Genomic DNA, 20,435 nt, shown 5'->3' with positions numbered 1-20,435 from the left:
GGGGGAGCGCTCCCAAGCGCCGGGAGCTCTGCCCGACCTGCGGTGGGTCGCCGTGCCCCGTCCGCCCCGCGGCTGACACCGGCGCGCGTCCGTTTGTCCACCGCTGTCGAGGCCGCGTGGTGCGGTGCGGTGCGGTGCGGTGCGGTGCGTAACGAAGGGGCCTTGGCGGCCTCAGCTCTCCCTCGGATGCAGCGCTGTGCTGCACCGGGGAAGAACTGAATCTCCTTCTTTTAGCCGTCAGTAAATCAGCTTTCGGATCGTTCCTGCCAATGAAATCATCTTCTCGGGTTCATCCTTTAAGTTTCTGAGGTAGCAAAGGCGAATCTTGGCTGACTTTGACATGAGAAAGGGCTCTCCGGTCCCTGCCCTGTCTGCCCGCAGGCGCTACCCTGCCTACACCATCTCGTGGCTGCCTCCCATGCACGCTGCTCTGTCCGTGTGAACTGGGCGCACATGTGGGCTTGGGCTTGTCGAGAACACCCAGTCAGAGGGATCTGAAAGGGGCTTAATGAGTCTTGCATTGCATAAAACCCTAAAGCTCAGGAATGATTTAGCTAGTTGCTGTAAAACGGTCGTTTGTTTTCATATTAGACGGTCTGCACAGCCAGCCTGGCACGGTGGCAATACACACCTTGCGGTATCTCTCGTCACCTCGTATGCTGTATTGTGTTCCTGTGGGGACACGGTACTCATTCAGAGCCTGGTGCAACTGTAGCAGCAGTGCTGACAATTAAAACGTGGTTTAACGTGGATATTAAGGAGATTCTCTGTATGTTTATGGTGCCCTGGTGCTGGCAAATGTAACTGGTATTTAATGGATTTCAAATATTTATACTTGGGTGCTGTTCTTGCAGTAAACGCGACCTGCCTGGAACACCTGCCACGGCCAGGGCTGTGTCTACCCCACATAGCTCAGTGACCCCATACCTCTCCCACAAAACACTCCTGTCGTTACTGTTTCTGTGCAACATTTTTTATGCAGTTGTAAGATACTAATTTTGTGTGAAATTCTTCTGGTGCTCCTCAGAGCATGCATGATGTTGATTTAGATTAACAAGATCTGCATCGCTGGGGGGAAGTGGTATGTTGTTCACTGCGAGGCTCGAAGGCTGGTTCTATTCATTTATGCAGATTCTGAAGCATTTAATCCTTTGCATGAGAACTTGAGAGCTGTTCTCTGTAGCAGACAGATGTAGCCCTCGGCAGTTGATGTCTGAGAGCTGAAGATTGCATTAGATGTAAGAACATTGCAAATAGATCAGAGATTCATTTTCTATCAGCACATGAAAATGTGCACCTACTCAGACCTAGGCAAAGGCTAAAGCTCAATAATTAATATCTGCGTTATTCCTGTGGAGGCTGGAGGAGAAGGTCTGGTATCCTAGGATGAGTTTGCTACGTGGATGCTTCTTGTCTGAACTATTTAACTGCAAGACTAAAAATACTGAAAATTATTTCCTTTTCCTCTTGCCCAGGCCCCAAATGCATGTGAAAAATTATGGGAAAAAAATTAAGAATTTGGGAGAGGCAGAGTTTGGAATGTCAATGAAATATTTATTGCTTATGCCAACGGGTTTTTCCTGTATCTGGGAATTAGAATAAGAATCTGGGTAGTTAATGGAAGGAATCAGCATATGGGTGTCTTCTCAGCGGCTGTTTTCTGCTGTTTCCAGTAAGTGGTGAGGGAAAGGTGGTGCATCTTCGCAGGTAAAAAGGGTGTTCCTCTGAGGCCTGCAGCTTTTCATGGGTCGGTTTCGTGGGTGACAATGATTTTGGATCTTTTCTTGTAAGGGTCTTGCTATTATGCATCTGTCTGCCAAGGGAAGAAAAAATATTCGTGAGGAATGTTAAACAACCGTACTCCTAGAGTTTTACACCAGTGCTCGCGTTTTTCAGATCAGTAATTTAGTGGTGCGACATCTCCTGGCTGAACTGGCCTAGGGAAGTTACAGCACGCCTCATGTCTCCTGGAGGGAGCAATGACATAAAAAGTCTTTTGCCTTAAGCCTGTTGAAGTGGTTTTCAGCTTGGTAGAGGCGCAAAGGTGTCACCACCTGGTGGCTGTTCAATGGCTTGTGTGAAATGGCTCTTAAGGGTCTCAGTTCAATTTCCAGACCTCTCACTGTAGCACATTTCTCACTACAGTTACACTCCGAGAAGATGTAAGTGGATAATTTGTAATGAATAATGTGCTCACATGCTGCCTTTTTCTACTCAGAAGTTTTAACAAATGAGGTAATTTTCATTTGCCATTTGAAATTATTTACTGATAATTTCTGCAAATTAAATGCTCTCAAGCGGTTTGTTCTGTATGTGTAATATCCAGAGGGCTTCTTGTGTGTCGGCAGGGCTAAGCTCTCTGGTCTCGCTGCAAGGCAGTTGTTAGAGCTGGTGACAGACAAGTAACTGGGTACGCTGAAGTTAAGTGACTCAATCACAAGTCACAGTGAGAGGTGGGAGTAGAGTATAACTGTTCAACCTCAGCAGTTCACTTAATGGGGTAGGAAGCACAAGATTAAATCATTTCTTCATGAAAAGGCACCTTAATATTTCAGGGTTATTTAATTTCTTGAGGGGGAAAGGACAGGTCTATCTTCAAGCACAATTATTGTTGCTTAGATGCACGTAAACCCAGGTCACCCTGCGAAGAGCAGATTGGATGAGCCCAGACTGGCCCCATACGTCCTCCCCACGCCGACAGGCCCAGCTTCCCTCCTGTCTCACCTAGCTCCCTCCTGTCTCCGCTCGTGGCCACGGGCACGATGGCACATGCTGCGTGTGCTGTTTGCCCAGGAGGCACGCAAGGCTTGTCGGATGGCTGCCAGCCAGCATGGGGACGGCTGAGCCCACCCAGCTTCCCCCAGGGATGGATTTGGCTGTCTCCTTACTACCTAATCAGACCTTCACTTGGAAACTTGCTTGCATTGAGGCCTGCTGTCCCTCGGTCAAATTTGGTTGACGCTGACCAGTAGTACCTGGGGAAGGGAGGCTGAGAGTCAGGCAAAAGCTTCCAGTGGCTTCTGTTCCATGCCCTTCAGAAACGGGGTTAGCAGTGTTGCTGTTTGCTCATGCACTGGGACGCGGGCTGCAGGCGGGCTGCTTCTGCGGCGGCATATGCTGTTGATCCAGTCCGGGCACAAGCACTCGGGAAAGAAACAAAAGCAGTTAGGGGTCTGTAGGGGATGGTGGGGAGTACCAGCTGTGCAAAACTAAAAAAAGGCTATGTATTTCTGGAGGGGCCATGGTGAATGCTGCTGGATTTTGCGGCGTCAAAGTAGTACAGCTTTACAGAAGGAAGTTGGCATATCGCAGCCCCTGATGTCTTTTGTTCTCAGTATCTGCCTCTCGTATATACGCCCTCAACCAGCATGCTTAAGCAGTTCATCCTGCAGCCTAGCAGACTAGAGAGGGTTACCTGTCCTTCGAAAGTCTTGCCTGTTCTTTTCCACCCCTAAACTGTTCTTCCTCTGGCATCAGGAGTACCTCTCCCAGCTGGCCAGCAGCTGCCCGTGCACAAGAGCACAAGGTTGTTCTCGTCTGCTTTTTGACAGAATTGCCTCACATTGACAGCAGTAATTTAGGGAGCCGTTGATTGCAACCAAAGATCAGACATGCCTCCCATAAACCAGTAACTGGGTTGACAGGGAGCTAGTGAATTATTCTGCTGCTAATCCCTGCTGAGAAGGAGGAATGAGGTTTCCTCTAGGAAGAGCAGTGTCCTGCTATGTCAAGAAGTTTGAGTGAGGTGGTTGTGGTCATCGTAGTACAGTGAATTCGGGAGGTCTGCAAATCTCAGACCATCTATTTTTCTTGTCTCACTGTCTTGAGCACACAGCTTCTGTCCATATCTGCAAAGACAGTTCTCCCTTCCTGAGAACTCGGTAAACATATTTCAACTCAGGAGCCATACGTACAAGGCTGTATTCTGGATGGGGGCGGGATTGAGATGAGAAGCTATCATGTTCAAAAACTTACCGGGCAGGGAATTTCACATATAACAAACATGATATAGGGTAGTGCGAAGGCTAACAGGATGCAAGCGATGAACACTTTAATGATGATACTTAGTTTTTGTCTGTGCAGCAGATCTTTTTCATTTGTGGATGGAATTCCCTCTGAAATGAGATAGAGAAGAATATTTAAAATGTGTTTACAAGTCTTTGACAGTTCAAAATTTTCTTCATTTTGGTTAGGTTGGGCTCAGTTTGGTGGACCAGAGCAGAGGAACAATTCAGAGTCTCCTGGAGGCTTTCACAGGAAGCTGTAAATCTCTCTAGAATCTTGGAAACATTTTACTTTAAAATATTTCAAATATCTTTCAGTTCCTGCCTGGTTCCCAGATGAAACTGGTGTGTAAGCCCAGTCACAGCGGTAAGGCTTGGAACTTCCCGCTGAAGTCAGGTGAGGTTTTTAAGGGAAGGTAGGAGCCCTCATGGGGCACACTGAAACATGGGTAACTTCTTGTGAAAGTCACTGCCTGAATACTGTGTTCTTATTACAGCCATGGATTCACAAAGCACCTGGGCCAGTGCATTTATTGGGAGAGGCAATACTGCTGTTCAAAGAAATTGCTGTTTGGGAGAACTTTGTCAAAGTTGTGTGTGTGAAAGCCAGTTTTTCTATCCTTTACATCTACTGCTATGCTACTTTTGTGACTCTGGAGGGAAAATTGGTACTTACGCTCTAAAGTTTGGTTTTCTTGGTGCACATGCAGGACAGTCAAACCCTCTGCAAAAACTTTCAGCTTGGGCAGCTTTGCTGTTATACCACAATTTGATATCCCTGCTAGAAACACTGGAAATAAACAGAAATTTTAAAACTAAGTGTTTGTTTCCGTTTAAACTGAAAAACCAGCAGCAATCGAAGGCTAGAATTACTTGCACACTGACCCAGTTGGCAAGAGGTGGCAGTGTACCTGGCAATTTGCAGTATCGTACTAGAGACAGTTAATTTCCTTGCTTGTATGCAATTTCCCAATGTACAGAATTTTCTATATGTATTAATATTGGAAACTATATTTGCCAAAACCTCCTGGCCCTTCCAAAAGAAGGGAAAACAACAGCAGGGAATTGTTCCAAAACCTGAAGCTTTCAGTAGTGTTAATTCTGGATCATTACTTTCTCCTAGTTCTTTTTTTTTAAAAAAAAATAGAAAGCTACAAATAATTTTTTTTCAATAACTGCTAAGGTATCAGCTATATGAAATTCAACACTGCCATCCTCTGACATACCTAAACATATATTTGCTACATGGAACTTTTTACCTTTTTCTTGAAGAATAAATTTTCTCTGAAACTTTTTTCTGTGGCGTGTTTGTAAGACGCAGGAGTGGCCGATAGCAGGTTTCCTGTCTGCACGGGCGACAACTTTCAGGCTCTGCAGGGTGTATTTCTGTACTCTCTGGTTTCTCAAATCTCCATGTGTCTTCTCCAAATACAGCAGATTTACTTGCACGGGGCTTTGAAGACTAAAGCATTCCAGAGTGATGACTTTTTGGGTTCTGCTTAACTTCCCCTTGGTTGCTGCTATCCCAGGGGCTGGAAAAGGATAAGAAACATTAGAAATGGCTTCTCTTAAATTATTTGTAATTCTTCTTGCAAAAGGTTCAGGCCAGCAGAGTTATCTGTGAGGGATGTACTGCTGTAAAGGAACTTCAGAGGCAGCTCGCTGGTAATGTTACGATGAGGAAATTTCAAGCAGGTTCTCTGTGTGTAATCCCTTTGGTGGTTCTTTTTTGTCGGACTAGCTTTATTCTTAATGCTCAAGCACAGTAAGTTGTTACATGCCGGAGGACAACATTCTCAGTGTCTAACTTCATAGCAACATAGCTACCTATGGGCAGCTCCCCGAATAGTCAACAGGCAGCCCCCTCTCTTTGGGGTCCCTGTTGCCTTCGGGGACTCAAAAGGCTGTGTGGGAGCTGAGGCCCTGAATCGAGGCGCTCAGATGCTGAAATCTGAAAGTTTCAGGTTTTATGCGTAATTACTGACGGCCAAGTGACACAACCCATCAAAGGTTACTATAAAGGTATCTTTGGTTTTTAGCAAAACAGAGCGAAAATTTTGCACAACCTCTTGTATCCTTTTTGGTCAGGTGGCTGAGGAGTAGCTGAGACGGCTGAAAATGTTAACCAGGCGTTAAGAGCCCTGACAGCTTTCCTCTTCCATGGACTTCTTACCTTGCAGGAAGATGTTCAGGCTTCTTGTGCTGCCAGATATTTCTGAGGCGTTTTCCACATGACATTCGTAGTCTCTGGGGTCTGAGGGAATGAAGGATGAACCGCTTTAATTACAACGCACAGTTAAGTCAGTACTACCCTCTTTTAGTAACTAATTTTAAATGTCAACGTTTTGCTGACAGCAAAGGTGCAAGAATTTGAGGTGAGGGCGTATGGATTAAAGGCTTAGTTCAGCGAATGGTAGAGGAGAGAAAGTGAACATACAAAGATATATTTATTCCCAGTATTACATAAGTTAGTCTCTTACAAAATCCTTAGTTTTACTCAGTTAGAATTTGCAAGGATGTGAACAACTCACCTTTTCTGCTGAGATTGTTGTGCACAAACACTAAGCCAAATAGTAATATTGTGAGCATAATTACATCTTCTCTTGACAATTTTGAAGCCCTTTTTATCTTTACTGCTTCCTTTGAGTAATGTTGTAAAGGTGTTTAAGCAGATACCGAGCTGATATAGTAGAGATTCCCGAATAGCTCTGTAATCCTATATTCCTTTTCAAAATCCTGCACCTTTACCCTGCTCAACATATGGAAGGTTTAAAGTTAGAGCCTTAATTCACTGTAGATTGTACTAATTTCTAGTTTTAATCCAATCGGGAGAAACATGGAATTTGGTAAAAAATGGACCTGAAAAAAAATTGTATCTGTTGGTCAAATCTCCTTTCAGTAGGTATGTCACAAATTAACGCTGGTCCTGAACACGAGTCCCAGAGTTAAGCACCGAAATGGGTGAAACGGGTAAACGTGGTGTCCCGTGGGAGAGAGGTCCGGGGCACGCTGGGGTCCTGGTGCGGGCTGGGGGCCGCTGGTTGCTGTGGGGCTGAGCTCCTTCTAGAACGGGGCCCCATGGCAGCCGCCCCATTGCTGCGGGGCAAACAGAACCCTTTCCCAAAGCCTTCTTCCCCAAAGAGAGGGTCCTCAGCAACCTCCTGCGAGCCACAGGGGCGCTCGAGCTTGCCCAGGCCCTGAACACCCGCGGGCCAAGGGCGAGCCTCGGTGCACAAGCGTGGCTAAATAAGGCATGCCGCTTGGGTGAAGTAAAACCAGCACCATGTAATCCCTCCACCGGCATCGCCTGCCCTCGCAGGTCTTTGGTAAAGATGAGCCTTCCCACTGGCCCAGGGCAGCGCTGAACGGGGGGCAAGGACAGTGCTGCAAGGGGTCCCCAGCTCTGGCAGGGATTTCCACTGGAGCTCTGGCGTGGGGAGAAGTGATGCCAAGCAGGCTGGTCCCAGGCCATTTCGGGCTTTTTAGGTTGGTGATAAAGCCTAGAACTGCTTAGGAAGTGAAGGCAGCCTGTGATTACCTGCTGGCCCTGGTGCAGGTTGCTCCCAGGAGCTAGGAGGGAGCCCAGGCTGAGCCCCATGTGCCGCTGGGTGAAATGCAGTAGCTCCCGGGGCAGCTGCGCCCAGCAAATTCAGAGGCGATACACAAAGGCAGCACCCAGAAATAAGTGGGAAAATTATCAGGCTACTGTCTGCAGCTCTCATCACAAAGTCCTGGTGAGATTTCTTCAGGCTTTGGGTGTTTTTGAAGACTTGGCGTTTTCTGTATTAGACACAAGGTGGCGATAGAAATCACTTTTTTCTCCAAAGCCTCTGGCTTTTAAATGCTGAATAACCACAGGTTTATGTCCCCGACAGAATATTGTTGTTCAATCTGAAATAACGCCTGACATTTCAAATGACTGATACTCCAGAGACTCAAGAAAACGTTTTCATAAGCATTGATAATGCCAGAAGATGTTTAAGTTTAAAAAGCGAGCAAACGGAGTGGCAAGGGCTCGCATGTCAATATTTATTTTGCATGCCTATTTTGTTTAGATATTCATGGTGGGTAAGGATGGATTTTAGTATAAATATTTAATATTTCCAATCTATCAGGTGGTATAGAAAACATTCTCATTGCAGTTGCCTCTTCTGCAGATATGGAGACTGTGTTTTTTATTTTAGTGTATTCAGCTGCTTTAGTTCAATGATTTTTTTTTTCAATTAAAATTGAAAAGCCAATAGTAGAATTAAAAAAACCCAACACCACTATGGTAAAGGTGTGAAAAGATAAGATAGTTCTAGAATCTCAAAGACCATGGCTAGCGTGAGATACGTTTGATCTGCTTCATACCTAGGAGGGCTTCCTGATAATTTGGCCCTCATATTTATGATTGTGTTAAGTATTTTTCTGAAGTGCTGTGTTTGTTCATAATTGGCATCCAGTTACCATAAACTGCAACTCGACACCAACCATAAAGAATGAATGTAGACTAAGGATACCATTCACCAGTTTCCAGTGTAAAAAAAAAAAAAGTGAATTTTCCTGAGAAGTATAACCCCCCCAATCCCCCCCCCAGGCGTAGTACAAAGAATATGTAGCTGCAAATCAACACATTTAAATGCTTATCCAGTTGAATGAATCTTTTATTTTGGAAATAGCATATTGATGCAAAATAAAATAAAAATGTTCATTCACATTTCTCTGCTTGTGAAATGCAGTGCATAGATCTCCAAGGGAGACCTATTAGGATCCTTTATAGAGGAGGATTTCATCATCTTGTCAATGAGTGTGTTCTCACTCAGCTGATCAGAAACGTCTTACCCAAACTTTTTCTTTTTTTTTTTTTCTTTTTTAAAGAAAGATGGGTAAGAGACTTCACTTCTGTATCCCTTTTTAAAGCTGTATTTGCATACTTCATAATTTTTATGCAACTTTCTCAAGGTAGAAATCATTAGGAATCCAAAATTCCTCAGCCTGTAAATAAAAATTCAAAAATATTGGAAAGAGAATTAGATTATAAATAATTTCAGGCAACTAAATGTTTATTTTTGATGTGCTTATTTAATACCGTTACTAAATGTTCACCATCCCATCCACAGTGCTGAGTTTCACTTTCTGGTTAGTTGTGCTGCTTCTCTTCCTGGGCTGGGAATGCCGAGACAAACCTAACTTTGCAGTTTTACAAGATGATTTAGGGCGCTTCCTGAAGCTGTAAGAAAACTTAGGACCAATAACAGCACATCTTGTGGAGCGAGTTAGCGATGGCAGCTAACCTGCTAACTGGAGAGAATGAGGTATTTGTTAGTGATTGTCCTTGAAAACAGGCAGATATTGTCAGTGTTGCAAGGATTAACATTTCATTTCTGATGTTTAAAATCTTCTGTAATATTTTCTAAATAGCTAAACCATGATTTTGCTTTAAAAAGCTGCCTGACCTTTCTCTCTTTTACTTGCCTGCCAGGACGCGAGTTGTGCCAGGATGGATGGCGTCGCTGACCCCCCTAACCTAGGATGATCTTTCCTGTGTTTGCACTGGTGATGTTATCAGAGCCCGGAGAAGAGACGTGAAACCCTAACCCGGTGTCATAAAAGGTAATAACATTTTCCCTGTATTTTTTTTGGAAATTATTTACTTGCAATATTAAGGCTACACTCGGTTTTCTGAGGAAATGTGGGGAGGGGCGGGGTTGCACACGTAACAGCGCATGCACTCGTAAGTCACGTAGGAGTAAATAACGTACTGTGTCCAATTTCTGAATATAATAGAAAAAGGACGGGCATTTAACCAATCGCCTCCCCCCAAAGCAGAAATACAGTTACAATTCAAAATCTGATAAAACTACTGGAAAGTATGTCAGAACTTTGTGAAACAGTATGTTTGCATTAAAACACACATTACTGCTGCCCACAATTTAAAGCTTGAATGCATTTTTAACCAGTCCTTTGTACTATTTCAATCTAGAATTGAGGGAAATTTTGAACCTGTTTCTGCTCCTATGTAAGTCGGCAAAAGGCACCAGGTGTCGTAAACGCGGGATTGATTCAGCCTGGCCAAAAATAATTGTTGGGTATTCCTTACCCTGCAGTGTATGCCCAATCAGTTACTGTAATTCCTCCCAAATTGTCTTTCCTTGTAAAGGTGTTCCACCAACACTTGTTTACAAGGAGGCGAGATTTTCTTGCTGGCTTCAGTGGGTAAGAGCAGGTGCGAAAGATGTAAGGCCCAAAGCTTTTATTTGCTTGTGTAAAATTCACATAATGGAATATTTTGGGATCTGTTCTGTGCTGTACGTATATAGGCTACCAACAACTGCCCTTCTGTATGACGTGCCCTAGGATCCATCTGTGAAAAAGCCCAACCGTTAATGTTAAAATGATAAATGAAGTGCTGCTTTAGGGCCAGCAAAGCTGAGGGTGGCCCAGGGATATTACTGCTGTTTAATTTCAAAAGCACCTCCTGAATCCATGCTTTATTTTTAAGGTTAATGTATTTCATATGCTGTTTTCACATGTTCTTTTCTCTCTTTGCCCTTGAACGGGAGAGTTGCTACAGGATTTAATTATATGTAGCAATCACTCCTCCAGCAGTATTTCAATAGTATTTATTAACTGAATGGAGGAAATGGGCAGGGCAGACAAGCAGCATGCAGGTTTTAGCACGACCAGAGTACTCAGAACACTAGATGGGATGAACTAAGCACCTGTCGTAATCTCTGATTTTGTAAGTTCGGTATATAGTTATTATCAGTGATTTAGGACACAATCCCTCAGCATGCCAAGCACTCCCCCTCACTTTTGCATGAGTTGGGATTTAGTACTGCGTATGATTAAGCTAACATTGACTAGCCTTCTCTCTTAGCTCCTTCATACAAATACTTAAATGGAGGAAGATTCTTTATATAAAAGACTTCCCTATAGAGATATAAATACAAATGTCCATGCCCTGAACAATTTTCCAGATTTAGTCCTGATGGAGGTGAGAACATGGTCTGTTCTCCCTAATAATATTATTAACCACAAAGCTACAAAGCCCCAGTAAGATTTTCCAGATGTGTAATACTTGCCTGCAGTAGGCACGTATCCCAGCGTGCGCTCCCAAGCCAGCGCGCTGGTTCCCGGTAGAGCACAGTCTCATGTCCCCGGTAACCGTCGGCTCGGTCTTAAAACACATTTTAAAAAAAAAAAAAATTGCCTGCAGTTTTAAATTGAAGTCGGTGGCTGAGGAAATTCACTGTTCTGTTACCATTCCTGCTGCTGCAGTGAAGTTTCTGTGAGCCAGAGGCTGCTGCCCCAGAGCCGGGAGCTCTCCCAGGGGCATCCTCTCAAACCCGGCATCACCCTTTCCTGGAAGTGCAGGAATAGGGAGCCCAGTGCACATGTAAATTATACAACAAAACCCTATTTCCCCACGAAGGAGAGGAAGGTGACGTACGGGTGTTGGTTACGTCCCTCTGAGCGCTGCAGGGAGGTGCTGACGGTGACGAGCCCTGCCTGAACACTGTTTCATAGAATCATAGAATCGTTAACGTTGGAAAAAAACCTTAAAATCATCAAGTCCAACCGTTAACCCAGCACTGCCGAGTCCACCACTAAACCATGTCCTCGTTTGAATAGACCCCCAAACTGTCTGCACAGATACTTATGCTTCTGTACCCCCAGCACCGCTGCATTCCCAGCAGCAAGAGGGTCTCTCCACACAGGCGACCAGCTCCAGCAGCATTAGGAATTAAAACTTGCATTGCTCCTTTGATTTAAATTTCAGCTCCTGTAACGGAGCAGTCTTTATACGAAACTTAAAAAGTGACAAAAGCAGAAGGTAATTCTTTAAACCATTGTCCACCTACAGAACAAGCGGCTAAAGGTCAAAGAACAAGCAGGAACCGCTCTGGCAGGGGCCGGCCCTTCGCAGCCTCCTGGCCGCGCGTTATCGGCTCTGTGCCCCGGGGGGGGGCGGGTCAGCCTGCCCGCCCCCAGCGTCGCTCCTCCGAGGCGCTGGGCCCGCTGCCCTGCCTGTGCGGGCCGGGGTCGCTCCGCTGCAGGGCCAGCGGCCGCCGTGGGCGAGGGCCTGGCTGGCCGGGGGTCCCGCAGCCTGTGCCGGCCCTGCTGCCATTCTCACGGGCCCGGGCGCCGGCGGGTGTTGGGCCTGGCCGGCTGCCCCGGGCCCCGCCGCCCTCTCCGGCCCGTTGCGTGCACCAGGCCCCGCTGCCTCTGCAGGGCCCGTGCGCGGGCCAGGCCCCGCTGCCTCGGCAGGGCCCCGTTCCCGGCCCCGCAGCCCCCACCGCGGGCCTTTCCCCCAAACACGGCGATGCGGGGGGCGGCGGGCCGCGCCAACAGAGCCCGGGGGGGGCCATCAAGCCCCGCCAGCGGCGCCTCCCCCGCGCCGGCAGCCAGTGGGCGCGCCGAGCCGGCCGCTCAGACCATCGGCATCTCCTCATTGGCCACGCCCCGCGCGCTCGGCCTGATTGGTCACGCCCCCCCGCCGCGTTCCCTTGGAGAGCCAATGGGAGCGGCGCAGGGCCGGGCCCGGGGGGGGGCGGGGTCGGAGGCTGCTGACCTGAGGTAACCCCTCGCATCACACCACCGCGCTGGCGGCGCCGGGCGCGGGGGCGGGGCCGGGGCCGCGCGGTGAACGGGGAGGGGGGGGGCCGCGCCCCCGCCAGCTCCGCTGCCCAGCGCCAGGCCGGGGGCCCGCCGCGCCTCCGCAGCGCCCGGCACCCTGAGGTGAGCGCCCCGCTCCGCCGGGCCCGCCGCCGGCTGCGGGGCTCGGGAGCCCGCGCGATGAAGGGTCGGAGGGACGCGTGTGGAGCGGGCGGCGCCGGGGCCGGGGGGAGCGCGGGCCGCGCCGCGCCGCGCCGCGCCGTGCCGTGCCGTGCCGTGCCGTGCCGAGTCGCGCCGCCGGCTTTGCCAGCGCCCGCCGTGCTCCGGGGCTGCCGGCCGCCCGGGTCCGCCTTCGGCCGGGGCGCGGCCCGGAGCGGTCCCGCTCCGCATGCGGAGGGCGGGAAGGGGGCTTCCAGCCGCGGGGATGCGGCGCGGGCGGGCGCCCGGCGCGGAGCCGCTGCTGCCGGCCGGAAGAGCCGCCCGCTTTCCTCCCGGTGCCGCGGGGCGGCGGGAAGGCCGCCGGAGACCCGCCGTGCCGCGGCAGGGGCGTGTGGTTCCCGTCCGCTGCTGGGCTGTGGCCTGGCGGGGCTCCCCCCCACCCCCGCCGGACCCGGCGGGCGCCTTGGCTGCTGCTCCAGCGCGGAGCAACAAGTGGGTTGTGGCTTTGCCTTGTGCGAGCGAGTTAATTCACAAAAAAATAAAATCGAGCGTGTTGGAGCCGCCAGATCAGCGTAGGACTGGAGCGTGGGGCGCTCGGATTGCCAGCTTAGGCATCCCTCTTCTTTATTGTCAGCCTTCTTCTGTCTCCGATGGGTTTTCAGGATCTTAAGGGAAGAATTTGGGGCCTGGTTTTTCAGAGGGGCTGAAAGGAGCCCTGGGAATGCCTTCTGGAAGGTGCTGCGGGGTGCTTAAAAGTAATAAAGTCGTAAAAGCAGATTTGCAGCAGAACAAACCAAATTATTATTCTTGTCTCTCCTTTCGTGGTGCCTCCTAAATCTTCTTGCGAAAGTTTTAAAATGAAATATACCACGTTAAAAAAAAATCCAAAGTAAAATTGTAGTCTGTTCCAATTTAGCAGGTTGTAGATACTCAGCAAACCATTTAAGTGATGCCCAATTCTCTCACAGACAGTGGGATTTAGACACAGTCTTGAGTGTTGTAGCAAACTAGAATAGCTGTAAATACGAGCTTTTTTTAATCTTTCTGTTCTTTTTGGAAGTGACACAGACATATTTTATCTGAGGAGAGCTAGGAAGCATATATTCCACTTTTATATTTAGCTTTATGTGTCTGAAAGCTAACTCCTAGCCTGTGGACATACAGTTTGTGAAGTACCTTCCAATACATTAGAAGCAAAAGAAGTTTGCGGGGTATTTGATATTTGCTGAGAACGTTTTAGGATCGGAAGTGAAGCAATGCCCAATTATTAACCAGGAGGCTTGGCTTGGGTGGAGCAGAGCTTGAATAGCGGCCCACCGATTGCGTAGAGATACAGGCCGGCCACGTTTTGAGACTGAGCGAGTCTTAAAATGCAGCGGCAGCTGGCCTGACAGAACAGCGCAGGCAAGGAGCTCTGCAGGTGAATGGTTTGATGCTTGGTGGCCTGGCTTGCTGCAAAAATCGTCTCTTTACCCTCTCCTGATCTGGAAACTCACTTCCAGTCCTGGTATAGGTGAGCATGTTGCTGATTTTTTACGTTCAGTAAAAGCAATTAAGTAGTTAACGTGTTACGCAGATACCATCTATTTTTACTTTGTTTTTACCTTTTTTGTTCCTGTGTTTTCTATTACCTGTGTTCATTCAGTTAGGGTGGTGAAAATACACGTCCATTTTATTGTTTTAAAATTATTTGTGTTGATCAGCAATACCACAGATCCCTGGGCTTTGAAGAGGAGGCCTTTAAATAAAACTAGTTTTGTTAATTTCCTTTTTATATGACTTATCAATATTGTAGAGGCGCTATTCCGAGTCTTTGAAAGAACCTACAACTCATTTACACTGAAATAATAATGTTCTTTTCAGTAGTGTAATTGTCTTCAGAATGGGGTGGTTTGAGAAAACTAGAAACTTAATTTCCAACTGACATTATGTAAGTTTCATGCCTAGGTGTATTTTATAATAATAAAAATGATCTTAAAGTGAAACTGTTATAAAACTTCTAAAGTCTGATATTTTTACATGTGCCTTTTACTATCAAGCCAAAAATTTTACTAATGGTAGTAGTAGAGCTGTGGAGAAGTTAATTGGGTTTAGTTTCACCTCAGGCAAACCCAGGTACGTTACTTTTTGAATTTGAATTGCAGAGTTTTCATTGCTTGTAGTGTGAACACGATTTGGGTCTTAAATACCTTGATGTCTGCAGAGCTGGGGAGTTATGAAAGTGCCGTGTATCTTCAGACCTCTGGTGTGAGCTGATTTCTTCAGGAGGAGGGAGGACAGCGTGGCTCAGGTTCTGTAAAGGTTCGACTGTGATTAAACATCTTTACGTAACGGAGGAGGCTCAGAGTGCATGATGTTACCTGTTCTTTAATCTTTGCAGGATCAAATTCGCAATCTCTATGCTTCTGTAATTGACAGGGGTTTTTTTCAGTCTCTCTACAAAAGTTAGCCTGTTTGACAGCTATTGCACCTGCAAAAATAAGTGTAGGGGCTGTATATAATTAAGGATCCAGACAATTTTGGTTTTTAGGGTCTAATTCAACATCATTAAAACAAACAGTACATCTGCAATGGTTAGTGGTACACGAACGTTGTCTTGGTGGTCAGCTGAATTCAGGATGTTTGTTAGAAACTATGGCCGCTACGTTTCGGACAGCAAATACGACATGCAGAGGTTTGGTGAGACTTGCGCATTCTGTTTGCAGCATTGAAAGCAAAAGGCTTCTGTGAGGAGATCTTTGAGAAAGTCTACATTTTATTTGACCCCAGACAATGCTGAAATTCATTTAAATATGAATAAAGCATTTGAGCATGCTGAGAACAAGCTGAGCTTATGTCTAATTCAGTGCAGTGTTGAGTTACCAGCTGATTGCAAAACATTAGTGGAACTCATGACTTTGGGACTGGACTACAAGGGGTTGGAAGTGTGTTGGTAAAGGGACTTGAATGGGGCTTCACGGATAACTGCCTGCTTTTGAAAGGAGTTGTGCAAACAGGGTGTTCGAGTTGAGTTATTTGAGCGTGGCATTGGGAATCAGGAGCCTTGGCACTGGTTTGGTGCTTTCTCATGGAGTATTTGAGTGAAACGCTTCACTGCCTGTTCCTCTGTTTCCTTCTCTGCTTAGAAAAAAAAAAAAGCCTTGAAACTTGCTTATTAACGTATAAGTTCTTGAAATTAGAAAAAGTTTTTCTTCATGAAGAAAGGGTTGAAGTTAGTTTGGCTGTATCCCAGGTTCTTCAGCGCTGATAACCGTGCCAACAGTAAATCCGTCTGGATGAAATTCTTTAGGAGTGATCTGATGCCAGGATAAATATACACATAAACATTGCCTTCATGTTTATATGCACAAACAAAATTTGATTAAACTTTGTGCTATCTGAGCTATAAGTCCTGCCCGAGCATCCCAGTTAAAGAAATCCTCCTCTATGGTTTAGTTTCTGCACGGCACAGATAGGTATGCCGACTTTACAGTCATGCTTCCCCTTCTTCTCCATCTCTACGCTCAAACAAGGCAGATCGATCCACCCTTGTAATGCCTGGGTCCGACAGATATTTGCGGCTTTTCAGTCATAAAATGGTTAAGTAGGTCTCTGTAAAATGAACTGCCCATGGCCCCAGTGAAACTGGAGTTTGTGGGAGTAGTGATGTCAACACAGGGTTTGATCTAAATAATTCAGTCAAGTACATTCATGGTAAAAGTGCATAAGCCAGTTGGATCAGTTTTTAATTCTCAGTTACTGATGAAAAGAAAGAGCATGGTGTTTAAGGATTGCACTGTCTGTAAATTACTTGTCTGTGCTCCAATTAAAACTACTATCGTGTCCTATTTGTGTTATAACGTGGTCCGGTTTTGCTAAGGTACCGGATGAAAGCTGTCATGTTCATATCAAACCAATTATGCTGCATCCCTGTACTTGGCATAACATGGCTATAATTAGCAGGACTGACGAGGTTTTCCCACTGGTTTAGGATCTCAATGTGGCGTGAGAGTTAAGGGTGTGAAAACAGTCCTTTCTGCATAGTGAAGTACCTCTTGGGAGAACGGGGCCCTGAGATAAATGTCCCTTCGTCTCGTCCTTGTCTGTATTGCTGTATCACGCTTTGTTTTACACGTAAACTATTGAGCTTTTTTGTGTAAAAATATGGTATGTCAGCTGTGTCTTCTAGCCACCAGTTCTTCACGAGATTTCTAATGATCATTGAGATTTACTCCTGCCCATCAAATTTGGCTGAAGTCAGCCAGCAGGTTCAGAAGTTGACAGAGGAAAAAAGTTTGACCTAAGTAGAGAGCACTGGCACAAAGTGTAGTTTCTTTTGGAAGCAAGACTAAAATATATGTGGGATGATCAGGTGTGTGCTAACACATTGCTCAGAAGTTGCCACAACGGTGGACTAGCAGGACGTGCCACGGCTTGGCCATTGCAGTTTCAGGTTTGCTCTGTGACCCGGAGCAAGCGATCTAGTCCGTTTTGTACCTGTGCTTTCTTCATGACAGGTTTGTGTTCAAAGATTGGTACAGTTGGGAAAACACACACAGAGTATTCTTCTTCATAATAATAATATTTACTTGGTAATTCTTTTCTTTTCCAGTTCGTTTTGGAAGTGGATAACTGCTCAGATTGCAAGAATAACAAGAGGTTAGTGCATTCTTAATTTTATAATGATGTGATTTCCAGCTATGTATAGTTATCATCTAAGTGCATCGAAGTCAGGCAGAGCAAGGCATATCAAATGTTTATTCCCTGTCCCACCTGTCTTTGTGCTGTGAGGTGCTCCTTTGTTTTCTCCATCTGTCATGCTCTTTCTCAGTTGAATTTATTATTTTTTTAATTTTGAAGAAAATGCATTCATTCCCTGTTGGAACAACACTGAATCTTGATACTCAGAGTTCCCTGTATTAAGAGATTCTTCTCTCTCTATGTAATGATTTTTCTAATGGAAAATAGAGACCTGAACTTCTGTATTTTCCTCTGACAATTGTAAATCATGCCACTAAGTTCCAATATTTTACCATAAAGTAGATACTATCCCCTAATGGATGTGGATGATCTGGGACCAAGAGGTTAAAGTCAGGGTGAAGTTACAGAAGATGGCTGAGCCAGTCTGACAGCTCACTGCTGCTAAAAAGGGGAGGTTTTGCTTCGGTCCCCATCATTCCTTACCAGTATCTTCCCATCCCCTCCCTTTGCTGCTCCGATTCCACCCACTAACCTCGCAGGAAATTACCTTGTTTTCTTGGTTAGAGTTCCGGTGATTTTGTTGAATCAGATCAGAGGGTGGTCTGGAAAGCACCAGAGCTGGTGGGGAGCAGGCAATGTGAGCACAGAGCTGGGGTGGAGAAGGGAAGAGGTAGGTGTGAATGGAGTGGGACCTTTCCTTTTGACAGTGGTGGGTTGTTAGATTTGTTAAAGTCATCCTGGCGGTGGCTTATCCTCAGACTTGAATGAGCTTTGAAGACTGAAGTCTTCCTAAAGCTTGATCTTTTCAGGTTAAGGATAAAGCAGGTGGCACAACAGTATGTGGAAGAAGTTGCTTAAAATGAATTGCTGCTTGTGTTATACCTGTTATGTGTATAGAGAACTCTTAGAAAATTGTTTTTTATAAGATATACAGTTAATCCTGTAGTTGTTCCAGTCTGTGGATGCTTCTCTAAGTGAAAACTTCAAAATTAGTCACTTTGCCTCAGTTAAAACTTTTCATGCCATTAAGCCCAAAGGTAGCAGTTCTGTCTTGAGATGTGCCTGAGCTCTTGGCGTGGGAAGCCAAGATCATATTTTAAGGAGGCAAACTATATGTTCAGATTGTTCTTTTTCTCTTGCCCAAGTGTCTGCTCGAGGTGGGCTCATGTGCTGAACAGATCTTAGGTCTTGCCTAGCCCCGCCTGGCTGGCAGGCTGCTGGCCGTTACGCTGTATCTGCTTCCCAGTGGGTCAGCTCAGATTCCTAAAAGAATCCTAAAAAACATGAGGTCTTCTGAAAAAATGTAAGAGAGAATGTGTCTTGTACCTGGGAAGGCCTGGGAAAAGGGCGTTTTTGACCAATCAAATCCATCATTTGAATAGCAGTAAATAATGCTACGTGCAGTACCTAGCACAATGAGTCCCAGCGTTCAGGTGCTGTTGAAATACGAATTTTTAATCACAGAATCACAGAATGGCTGAGGTTGGAAGGGCCTCTGGAGATCATCTAGTCCAACCCCCTGCTTAAGCAGGGTCAGCTAGAGCAGGCTTCCCAGGACAACCAGTCAGGTTTTAAATGTCACCAATAACTAACTAACCAAAGAAGAACAGTAAAACAAAAATAGTGGATTTCTAGTCATGCCTTTGTATGTGATTTTTTTTTTTCTTTTAAGTGACTACTGCAGCTTTGTCTAAACTAGCAGGTTCTGCAACAGATCAGAATGACCAGCTGCTTTGATCTCATAGTCCTTGGGCAAACAGAAAAGTCAATGATTATAGCAGAAGTAACTATTCTTGATTGTGGATTCCTATCTGGGTTCGGCCATGGCATTTTAACATTGCATTTTCTATCAGAAGTGAACCTTGCTTTGTCCTCTTCTTTGTTCTGCAATCGCAGGTATTAACCTCAGGTTTTGTTTTTCCGCTTTCTTTTGCCCCTTACAGTGCTGAGAGCCCAATTCGTAGGAGCCATGGAAGAGTCTTCCCAACCCACTAAACCCTCGGAGATGAACCCTCACTCTCGCTTTATTATTGGCTCCGTGTCAGAGGATAACTCAGAAGATGAGACGAGCTCCTTGGTGAAACTTGATCTGCTAGAGGAGAAAGAGAGGTCTTTGTCGCCTGCATCTGTCTGCTCGGATTCCCTTTCAGATCTAGGACTTTCTAATGCTCAAGATGGCTTGGCGAGCCACATGAGGTATGGATAAAATAATAGTCAAATCCAGTCTTCAGTCTTTTTACCCCATCCCTTCCAAAGATTCAACTTTATATCTGGGTTCTGAGTTTGGGTTCAAATGTTTTTACTGTGTCAAGACGTCTTCTGGCATTCTGTTTCAAAATGACCTCTTGTATGTTTATCTGTATCAAAACCTTCTATTTACTATTGGTTTTAATGAAATACCTGTGCCTAAATTCCTCAAGCACCTTTCAGACATCTCAGCTGTTGAGTGTTATGGTGGGCCTGCTTATACTGCCTGTCTCTTGTCCCAGCTTTCAGAAAATTGAAATGTGTTGGCTGAGATCTTTAAAGTTTTCACTTGTGTGTGTCTTTTAGATGGGCTATGTTTGTTGAGAACAAGGATGTTATTTGTTTATTTTGTCTTTGTGTGGGATTTGATGCTTTATGTGTAGCCAAAGAATTGGTAGTACCCCTGGGTAAGATCAGTGGCCCCATATTGCTCGGAATACTTTTGTTTGGGATAGAGAAAATTTTGTTTGTGGTTAAAGGAAAGATTGGTGTCCTGCGAAGTGGTGATATGCCAAGACTTAGTATGGTAGCTGCTGCTTGTAGCTCAGGGAGATGTTGGTGTCATAGCTGGGAGAAGGGCTGTTTCACTCCTAATTCTTTGTGGCTCAAATGATCTATCAGGTTGGGCTTTTGAGATCGTGGCGTTAATATTTTTGTGTCAAAAGGCCCCTTTATTTTTACGGTGTTGCTGAGTTGCATACCACTGCAGGATGTACCCATAGGGATTTTCTCTGTTATAGGCTA

At 45.9% G+C, this 20,435-nt stretch overlaps 2 protein-coding genes across 10 annotated transcripts in view; one reads left to right on the top strand and one right to left on the bottom strand.

The window, feature by feature from the left end:
* The window catches only part of ACACA (acetyl-CoA carboxylase alpha), a 151,199-nt gene that overhangs the window by 207 nt on the left and 130,557 nt on the right, over positions 1 to 20,435 (top strand). For 4 of the 9 annotated variants that reach the window (XM_087751916.1, XM_087751913.1, XM_087751914.1 and 1 more), the window contains exons 1-3: positions 12,614 to 12,728; positions 17,356 to 17,402; positions 19,388 to 19,640. In XM_087751916.1, coding sequence (XP_087608042.1) covers positions 19,414 to 19,640 — 227 coding nt within the window. In that variant the 5' untranslated portion in view covers positions 12,614 to 12,728; positions 17,356 to 17,402; positions 19,388 to 19,413. Of the gene's footprint in view, positions 1 to 293; positions 310 to 9,071; positions 9,302 to 9,468; positions 9,600 to 12,613; positions 12,729 to 14,140; positions 14,278 to 17,355; positions 17,403 to 19,387; positions 19,641 to 20,435 lie in introns of those variants that run through there. The other 5 variants (XM_087751910.1, XM_087751909.1, XM_087751911.1 and 2 more) reach the window with 5 other exon arrangements.
* Positions 1,580 to 6,593, bottom strand: CUNH17orf78 (chromosome unknown C17orf78 homolog). The gene is made up of 7 exons (XM_087752360.1): positions 6,536 to 6,593; positions 6,178 to 6,258; positions 5,264 to 5,536; positions 4,681 to 4,794; positions 3,976 to 4,115; positions 2,976 to 3,143; positions 1,580 to 1,813 (listed from the first exon to the last, which is right to left on the bottom strand). Exons 1-6 carry the CDS (start codon positions 6,591 to 6,593, stop codon positions 2,997 to 2,999), a joined length of 813 nt encoding a protein of 270 aa, XP_087608486.1. The 3' UTR covers positions 1,580 to 1,813; positions 2,976 to 2,996.

This window comes from Nipponia nippon, unplaced genomic scaffold, assembly GCF_047370975.1.
Source record: "Nipponia nippon isolate SJK-2023a ecotype South Korea unplaced genomic scaffold, ASM4737097v1 scaffold_15, whole genome shotgun sequence".
NCBI classification, from domain to species: domain Eukaryota; kingdom Metazoa; phylum Chordata; class Aves; order Pelecaniformes; family Threskiornithidae; genus Nipponia; species Nipponia nippon.
Note: the sequence above shows the minus strand (reverse complement) of the source record. Positions and strands in the feature narration are given on the sequence as shown.

Excerpts from the sequence above, each read along its gene's own strand:
- CUNH17orf78 (XM_087752360.1), bottom strand. The coding sequence starts at position 6,593 with ATGCTCACAATATTACTATTTGGCTTAGTGTTTGTGCACAACAATCTC. Across the intron at positions 6,259-6,535 it reads CAACAATCTCAGCAGAAAAG|ACCCCAGAGACTACGAATGT; the intron begins GTGAGTTGTTCA and ends TCATTCCCTCAG. Across the intron at positions 4,795-5,263 it reads ATTTATTCTTCAAGAAAAAG|TGTTTCTAGCAGGGATATCA; the intron begins GTAAAAAGTTCC and ends GTTTATTTCCAG.